This window comes from Rasamsonia byssochlamydoides, assembly GCF_041956645.1.
Source record: "Rasamsonia byssochlamydoides strain NRRL 3658 unplaced genomic scaffold VTN77scaffold_24, whole genome shotgun sequence".
Taxonomy (NCBI): domain Eukaryota; kingdom Fungi; phylum Ascomycota; class Eurotiomycetes; order Eurotiales; family Trichocomaceae; genus Rasamsonia; species Rasamsonia byssochlamydoides.
In genome coordinates, this window is record NW_027192407.1 from 167052 (window position 1) to 176093 (window position 9042).

General features: G+C 46.8%; 4 protein-coding genes across 4 annotated transcripts; 3 read left to right on the plus strand and 1 right to left on the minus strand.

The window, feature by feature from the left end:
* Positions 1–1485: 1485 nt before the first annotated feature.
* Positions 1486–1961, plus strand: VTN77DRAFT_3462 (uncharacterized protein; the record flags this gene model as incomplete). The annotated part of the gene is made up of 2 exons (XM_069419413.1): positions 1486–1713; positions 1803–1961. 2 exons carry the CDS (start codon positions 1486–1488, stop codon positions 1959–1961), a joined length of 387 nt encoding a protein of 128 aa, XP_069278486.1.
* Positions 1962–2224: 263 nt separating this feature from the next.
* VTN77DRAFT_3463 (uncharacterized protein) lies at positions 2225–3977 on the plus strand (the record flags this gene model as incomplete). The annotated part of the gene is made up of 4 exons (XM_069419414.1): positions 2225–2255; positions 2306–2974; positions 3025–3578; positions 3636–3977. The coding sequence occupies 4 exons, from the start codon at positions 2225–2227 to the stop codon at positions 3975–3977; spliced, it is 1596 nt and encodes a 531-aa protein (XP_069278487.1).
* Positions 3978–4179: 202 nt separating this feature from the next.
* VTN77DRAFT_3464 (uncharacterized protein) lies at positions 4180–5166 on the minus strand (the record flags this gene model as incomplete). Its single annotated transcript, XM_069419415.1, has 2 exons — positions 4180–4557; positions 5143–5166. 2 exons carry the CDS (start codon positions 5164–5166, stop codon positions 4180–4182), a joined length of 402 nt encoding a protein of 133 aa, XP_069278488.1.
* Positions 5167–6943: 1777 nt separating this feature from the next.
* VTN77DRAFT_3465 (uncharacterized protein) lies at positions 6944–8003 on the plus strand (the record flags this gene model as incomplete). The annotated part of the gene is made up of 3 exons (XM_069419416.1): positions 6944–7288; positions 7372–7440; positions 7515–8003. 3 exons carry the CDS (start codon positions 6944–6946, stop codon positions 8001–8003), a joined length of 903 nt encoding a protein of 300 aa, XP_069278489.1.
* Positions 8004–9042: the final 1039 nt, after the last annotated feature.

Here is a 9042-nt window from a genome sequence, read left to right on the forward strand (position 1 = left end):
GCGGTTGGGCAGATGGATGGAGGATATTCGTCGATTGGGCCGTTTGGAGGGCATATATCGCAATCCGAGACGTTGAAGCTGTGCTGGAACATCCACGAGTGGGCATTATGGCAAGATTGTGACTGCAAGATCGTGACAGTGACTGGCAAGTTCACTTTCTTCCTTTCTCTGTCTCTCTCCATCTTTTTTTTGATAAGTAAGCAGTACGTTCGCGAGTTTTAGTTATCTGATTAAATTGTAGATAAAAGAAAAGAATACCAACCAGATTTGCGTTGAAGTTTCCGTGTATGCAAGTTCCCCACTTTATGGCTTCGGACTACTGCCCAACCTCTGTACAATCTCACGTTCAGCCTTATTGTAACGAGTCCTTTCGCACTGCAGATGTCACCACCCACCCTCGACTTCGAACTCAATGGACTCACCCCTGCCGACGTCACTTTCATAGACGTTCTGAAGGAGTCAGAGTTCTCATCCGTCTTCCATGTGGCTGTGCGTGGAAAGGCCTGTGTTATGAAGGTGGTATGTATTGCTCCTCATTATATATTTAATGCCTCTTGATATCTCTCAACGATTCCAGTATCGTGCAATCGAACGGTCCCATGCTCATCCTCGGCACCGCGAAGTCGATATCTTTACCTGTGAAAGTGCTGCGTATCGGCGGCTGAAAGCAAAGGGACTGTGCCAGCAAGGAGTCATCCCCGATTTCTACGGAGTGATTGAACAGATCGACCCAGAAGCCTGGCAGCCCCATCTGAGAAAGTTTCTCAACGATAAATTACGTCCAAACACTGTCTTGATTGAGCATCTCCCAAACCTACGGCAAATAGACCTGTCTACCTTTTCAGAGGAAATGATAGTAAAGCTTTATGACTTCCTCAAATCAATCCATCGGGCAGGAGTCTATCACGATGACCCGTATCCCCGGAATATGATGGTCCAAGAGAATACGGATAGGGTTCTGTGGATTGATTTTGATCGCGCGCAGACATTTCCGGAGGGATCAATTACGGAAATGCAGCAGCAATTGATGGAAGAGGAAGATGAGGTAATGAGCTACTTTGTCGATGCCCTGGTAAGTCTTAAATAAATAATCTGCCAGTGCCAGATGGACTATGGCACTAATTTTTTTTTAGAGGGCGCACTATGAGGATGGGAAAATCTCTCGTACCTGGTCATATTACTACGAATATTTGTTATTTTGTTTCTTTTTGTATACAGCCTCAGTATGCGTAAATCTGCAGTAAAGAAGTTAAATGAAATAGATCTATTTACGCACGTTGTAACTGAGGAGTCAGCCTGGCACATTGTTATGCCTACATAACTGACTAATCCCTTACTAAGCACACGTTGTGCATGGCACATGACTTCACCGACTGATGCCCGTTCAACATAGCTGATGTGCGACATTTCAATCGCCACAAACATCCGATCCCATTTCTAGAATTCCAATCACTTTCACAAGTCCAATACATTGTTAAATCCGAAATGTCTAGCAAGTCTCCCCCTGTCCTCCGTCTGGTCCGAGTCGCAACGAAATCTCGTGGCCAAAACACTCCCAGATACAACCTGCAAATCTCCTGCCACGTCAAGCCCAACGCGTCGAGTAAGCGCGAGGGGATTGCGGCCGTAGGCACCGATCAGGTTGAGATCTGCGTGGCTGCATTACCAAAGGATGGAGAGGCAAATGCGGCGGTAACCAAAGTCATTGCAGAGGTATGATTGTTGATCTGCAATCATGGACAGATTCTATTTTCGCAAAATGTCTTCGCAGACAACACAAAGTCAACTCACCATTGATGTAGGTGTTTGATGTCCCCAAGTCCAACGTGGAAGTCTTGCGCGGGGGCAAAACTCGCGATAAAACACTCTGCATTACCGATCTGGACATTGGCAAAGATGATGAGGAGACTTTTCTCCAGAAGGCTCGTGAGCGGCTGAACGCGGCTGTAGTCAAGAAATAGCGAGAGGTTTCTCCCGCTGGTAAGAGCGATTCTCGATAAATGACTGTGTTCATAGCATAGTCACAAATCTGCTGCGGTGCGGGTGGGTTGCTGTACAGCTCGCCCTTTGGGAAGGAGCCATTGACCGGACGCTAATTCAAAACAATAACTTGGAAGAAAACAAGCCGCTGAACGATTCTCTCCAGCCTTTTCATCATTCTACTCGTATTTCATACAGTTCGATTATCGTTTCTCTCTTGATTATTCTCATATTCAGCATCACAATGACATTGCACGTTGCAATTATCGGGGCGGGTAAGAGACCACTCCTTCAAATGCGGTTTGCCTCTGTTGATCTTTGTCAGGCATCTCCGGTCTGGTCGCTGCAAAGCAGTGTCTGGACGAAGGACTCGTCCCCACCGTCTTTGAAAGTCGCAACAGAATCGGTGGCCAGTGGGCATATGAAGAGCCTGACCCGGAGACCGGAGAAGCCCATTCGGCGGTGTATCCAGGAGTGATCTCGAACTCGTGTCGGGACACCTCAAACTTCAGTGACTTCCCCATCGATCCTTCTCGATATCCTGACTACTACGGCCACGAGCTGTTCCTGCGGTACATCCAAGGATACGCGGATCACTTCGGGCTCGAAAGCTACGTGCGGTTCAACTCTAAAGTGAAGCTGTGTCAGCAGCTGTACGACGGCCGATGGCAAGTCACGTACACTGAACACGGCGCAGGACCGGTAGATGAGAGTTACGATGCGCTGTTCATCTGCACTGGTAGGAATGCCAACCCGAATATTCCGACTTTCAATGGAATGGAAAACTTTCGTGGCAGCATCCTCCACAGCCATGTGTACCGACGACCCGACGTATATTCGGGGCTCAAAGTCGCCGTGGTTGGGTTTGGGCCGTCCGCTGTGGACATCTCGTCCGAGATTTGCGGACAAGCCAAAGAATGCCATCTCATCACTCGACGAGGAGGCTGGGTTGTTCCACGTTACTCGTTAGGTCAGCCGATAGAGGCGACTCAGAGTAAGCAATGAGAGACTAGGCGGGATGACTGTGAAACTGACATCATGTAGGTCGATTCTCGCAAAGTCTACTGCCGACTTCCGTTGCGCAATGGATTCTGACACATTTGTACCATTTTGTCGTGGGGGAGATTCCAGCGGCAATCCACCCAGACCATGGTATCTTGGAAGCGAATCCGGTGATCCGATCTGACTTTTTGGAGAACGTGAAAACGGGGCGCATCACCGCTCACCGGGCCGAAATCGAGCGGATTACCCCCACAGGGTTGCTCATGAATAACGGGAAGATGCTCGAGCTGGATGCGATCATTCTGTGTACCGGGTATCGGATCGACTATCCTTTCATCTCGGGCGAGTGCTATCGTGCGCAACGCAGTGAGTTTGTGGATTCGCCCAACTCAGTGCATCTTTACCGGCTGACGGTGCCTCCACACTATCCGAATCTTTTCTTCCTGGGTTTGTACGAACTGCTTGGTCCGATCCACCCGGCGGTTGAATTGCAGGCACGATGGGCGACGGCAGTGTTGGTGGGGAGGATTAAGCTGCCATCGGCTGAACAGATGGACAAGTCGATTGCAGAGTTTGAGAAGCAACAAGCTGAGCGGGTGAGACTCCCTATGACGTTTGATTTCTATGTATCTTCTAATTAGCAATGACCGCAGTGGGTTCGATCAGACCGTCATGCGCTGTCCGCCGACATGCTACCGTATTGCGATTCTCTTGCCAGGGATCTCGGCGTGGAACCGACCTTTTGTAGGCTTGTTTCAAGAATCTTCAGCTCCAATCCCAGGAGTGCGATGTCGGTTCTCCATTACGTGTACTTTGGTATGGTAACCGGTGCTCAATACCGTCTTTTCGGTCACGGCAGCAAGCCGGAGCTTGCCGCGGCGACGATTTTACGACTTGCGAGGAAGGAGGGAAAGCTTAGTGAGGCCGAACAGGCCGCTTTGAGAGCTGACCTCGTCCACGAGTTGAACGCGCGGAGACCTCCGCCACGTCATTGACAAATGCAACAGACTGTGCGATAGACTGGTGATGCCATAGACTGGACGGTTGCTTCGTATTCTTATGAACTGTATTATTAGGATGGACTAGCAGAAGTTGTATTCAATCGTACAGTAGTTCTGACTTGTTTCCACAGCAGTAGACTTCATTCATTCTTCTTTTCTTTTTCCTTAATCAGTATATCCTCTGTATTCCCCTCTACTAAAACTGAATTCCCATCAGCTCCACGACGCCCGCGAAGGACATGCAGCGCCTCATTATCGGTGAGTTTCTCCGCTCGTATGCTGGAAATTCGCCAATAGGATGTAGCTTGATGCATCTGGAGCAATAGAGCCAGCGGCCATCTTCAATCTGGAGGAGGAGCTCCCATCGTGCTGTGGTCAGCGTATTATAGGATGGTGCCAGGTCCCCCTCGTACCGGTAGCTGATGTGCGGGAAGCGGAGTTCCTTATCACTAAGGACCGATTTAAACAGCTCCAGGAAGATCTTGCAACTCAGAGCGAGGCAGGCCTGAGAGGCTAAGGGGAGCAGCGACTGAATCTGGAACAGCAGTTCGTTGGGCAGTTTAAAGATCAGCGGCTGTTTGGGTTTTCTCCAAACCAGTGGCCATTATTATTATTATTATTATTATTATTATTCTTCCATTTTATAGAGCGTTTTTCAGTCTAAGACTATGCACGCTCTGCCCACCACCTAGATGGCAGGACTTACTAACCAGTTTCTAAGTACATGAGTAAATAACAATGGTCCAATCAAATTTCCCATTACCCTCCTTTGAGGATTCCATATAGGTAAAACCAAATAAAGCCAAAGATAAATCCAAATATATAGCAATCTGGTAACAAAGAAATGTTCTAGTTTTCATAGGTTTTTTATAACCCTAACCTTAGGGGTGTTCAAGGTGCCATTTTCTAGTGGCTATCTTTGACTGTTTGATAAAGTCCACTAGTTCTTTATATAGCCTGATTTTGGAAAAAGGTAATTCATATTATGATCCCTTTTTTCTAGCCTATTAATGGTCTGATTCCTGATATTGCTATAGGCTGGGCATTGAAATAGTAGATGATATGGTGTTTGTCTCTGATCTGATTGGCATCTATTGCAATTCTCAGTGTTGTAAGCAGGTAGTCTGATCAGATATGACCTGAAATAGCCATGACCTACTTCAACTGAGTAATAGTTGACCATATGAGCTTAGGGAGCCTATATGTATTAGGCTTCCATGCCGGCTTCATGTTGAATTGCTTATAGTGACTACCTTGCTCAGCATTTTGCCATATCTCATTCCATTCCTCTAGGGCCTTCCCTTTTACCTTCCTTTTTAGGAAACTAATAGAGAGGGGAGCCCTAGGTTCAGGCTCAGACCATTCTGCACCATACTTGGCACATTCATCTGCCTTTTCATTCCCATATATACCCATATGACCAGGGACCCAATATAGGTGAATCTGAATGCCTTTTTCTTTGATTTTTAAAGCCCATTGGAACCAGTGGCCATTTTTGTAAGAAACCTAAAGAAGGCTTGCCTTTGTTGGTGGCTGCAGATAGCTCTGTCGGCGATGGCTCTGTGCGCCGATGGGAAGTGATGCAGCCGACGATCTTTCGGATCATCTTGCGGACGAGGTGCCGAGATACTGCGTTGCGAGGATCGATTCCCCTGCATCTCTCTGTCGACCTGGATAGATGATCTATCTATCAGCGGCGAGACTGACCTGCGAGAACGATCAATATGAATTCCTCCCGTCCTGACGACAGTATCTGTCATCGACTAGACAATAAGCTGAGGGATTCGGGTCGGATCCATGGTTGTATGGTATTTCGGTACCTACGATGCTGTGGAGCAGTAGGCGAATTGACGTTACGGAGTGTTGTTGATGATTCAGGCATCAGCACCGAGGCAAACCTTTGTAGTTGATATATATTTTTAAATACCTTGGATAGCCAGTAGTTAACTTAGTAACTATCTATCTATAACTCTCCATACCTTTACCATACTGATCCGTTGATTATACAAATATAGTATTGTATTTAGCATTTTAGTAGACTTGCTAGTTATTTAGGACGATGAACCCCGTAGACTTGACTGAGTGATTGCGCGGGTTGGTTGGTGCCACACTGTACACAGTATTGTGATCGGACCGATCAGATCAGGTATCTCGACAGAGGATTCTGTGTCTAAAAAAGAAGAAAAAAAAACCTTTAGTCAGGAACATGACTGACTGCACCGGCCACCTGCCAAGATACTGTTTCCCCACGCTTTGCCGGTTTGAGAGGGAGTGATGTTACATCAGACATGCAGCTACCCAACCATGTTCCTTGCATCTGATCAGATTCAGTCAATGTTGTTATCAGCGGTGTTCGGGAGGACCCAATATTGGGTATTACAGCGGATAGCCGCGGCCATGAACGGCTGGGTCATGGACCAAGTAGAAACTCAGCTGTCGATCCCGGAGGTTATATTTGCCTAATTATATCTGCGTCCATTAGAAGGCTAGGGCATGATCTATCTGCAGGTATTTACTTAAATTAGCGGCATCCACAGGCAGCCATAGCGTAGCATTAATAGTAGTACAAGATCAGAAGTGCAAAACTCCGATCTAGACCAGCCATCACATGCTGTAAATCTCCCACGAGGAGCAATCAGATGCAATCGGCACTGCTCGTGCCTGCTTTCTTCACTCTCGTATCTCCTGATCAAATCTTTACCAGGCACGAGATCCCGATAGTGCATACATAGCCAGTGTAGCGATGGACGCGGGATGGCATGCAGTTGCATCGATGATCTGCGATCAAGTGATCTATAGGTATATGGGTGGATGTCCTATATTTGAGTATGTCTATCAATGGCTCCTTCCTTGCTAATGTAGGTATATAAGCTGATCTGCGTCATTTCGTATATCCGCTGTGTCACACATAACAATAACGCACCAGAAAATCCATTCATCGTTCAGCACATAACACTGCCATGGCTTCTCCATTATCCCTCCTCGCCATCCTGGCAACCCTCGCGCACCTCCCGCGCAGCCACGCCTGGGGCAACCTCGGCCACGAGACGGTGGCCTACATCGCGCAGAGCTTCGTCGCCTCGTCCACCGCCTCCTACTGCCAGAGCATCCTGGGCGACACGTCCGCGTCGTATTTGGCCAACGTGGCCACCTGGGCTGATTCATACCGGTACACGTCGGAGGGGCGATTCTCGGAGCCGTTCCATTTCATCGATGCGCGCGATAATCCGCCTACCAGCTGCAGCGTGGACTATTCGAGGGACTGCGGGAAGAAAGGATGCAGTGTTAGCGCGATCAATAACTATGTGAGTTTCTTTTCTTCACTTGATCAGTCGATCCATTGACACTTGACACTCGATGTCAGAGCTCATGCTAACAATTCTTCCAGACGAACCAACTCCTGGACAAATCGACTTCGAGTGCAAGAGCCTTTGACGCGCTGAAATTCGTCATTCACGTTAGTCCAGTCGAATCCACTCTTTGCACTGCCTTTTTTTTTTTTTTTGGAAGCGCCTTCTCTAATGTATCCAGTTCGTCGGAGACATCCACCAGCCCCTTCACGACGAGAACCTTGACTACGGCGGCAACGACATCGACGTGACGTACAACGGCGCAAGCACAAACCTGCACCACATCTGGGACACGAACATGCTGGAAGAAGACGCGGGAGGATCTACACTATCGACGGCGAAGAGCTACGCGGCGATGCTCACCACGCGGCTGCAAACAGGTGAATACGCTTCGCAGAAGGCATCCTGGCTGGACGGGATGAATATCTCGGATCCGATCAGCACGGCTATGGACTGGGCGACCGATGCGAATGCCTACGTCTGCAGCACCGTCCTGAAGCCCGGGCTGTCGTACCTCCAGTATAATGACCTGTCGGGTGACTACTACAAGGAGTGCCAGCCGGTGTTTGAGGAGTTGCTTGCGAGGGCAGGATACAGGTTGGCGGCGTGGCTGGACTTGATTGCTTCGCATAGCAGCAGTTCTGATGGAATAGCCGACAAATCATCTTGATGATTTCTTTTTTCCTCTTTTTTGAACTTGATCAAACTGATTGAGAGGAATTCAATGCAACAATGCGTGACCATGATCATGAGACGACTGAATTGTACTTAGATGAACTGATTCGATATCAAATAGAAATTGACTCTGTTGACTTTTTCCCATGCCATGAAAGCTAGCTTAGCTTATAGATACCTTTTACGAGGAAAGCCGTCTTCTAAAATCTGATAGAACTTATAGTTCCAGACAGGCGAGCGACATTAATCATTATGATCTATATTCCGTACCATACCTGGTACAGAAATTGCTACGACCATCACTAGTACCATCACTATTACATCGAACTGTGGTACTTGGCATTCTTATACCATATGAACTGGACCTACTTTCAACTTTGATCTCTCAATATTAATAAATATTTATGTGAACAAAACCTGGACTATTTGCAACTTATCTAGAAGTGAAACTAGAGACATTTCCTTGTTGGACATGACGGTACAGGGTGCAGCAGATGCATTTGAGTCGTCTGGTTACTTGGGGGCCAAAAAGAAGATAAAATAAAATAAAAATAAAATAAAATAAAAATAAAATAAAATAAAATGGAAACCAACCGAACAGAATATACCAATAGAAGAGAGCATAAGAGCAAAGCCAACGCAGGCTAAAAGAAGGGAAATCTTTATTCACAGTTCTAAAGGCGTTTCAAGATTAATACTGTCTCTTCCGTGTGTAACAAAGTGTAACAACAGATCGACTCCTTTCTTCCAACCTCGCCACATCTAGTTATAAATTTTTTTTCTAATTTCTAGGGAGCAGGTATTATTACATATTTATTGATGTTGATGATATATATCACATCCACATCATGGCTAGCTGAGACTGAGAAAGAGATAGCGACAACCGATGAATGAATATTCGTGTTTTATTAAATATTGTTTATACTCTACTACTCTACCCTATAATATAAATATATGTATGCCAGCAGCATTCATATTCAAATTCGTACTCCTATATCAGAGTATCTTGCTACTGGTATTGCATTCCCCCCCCC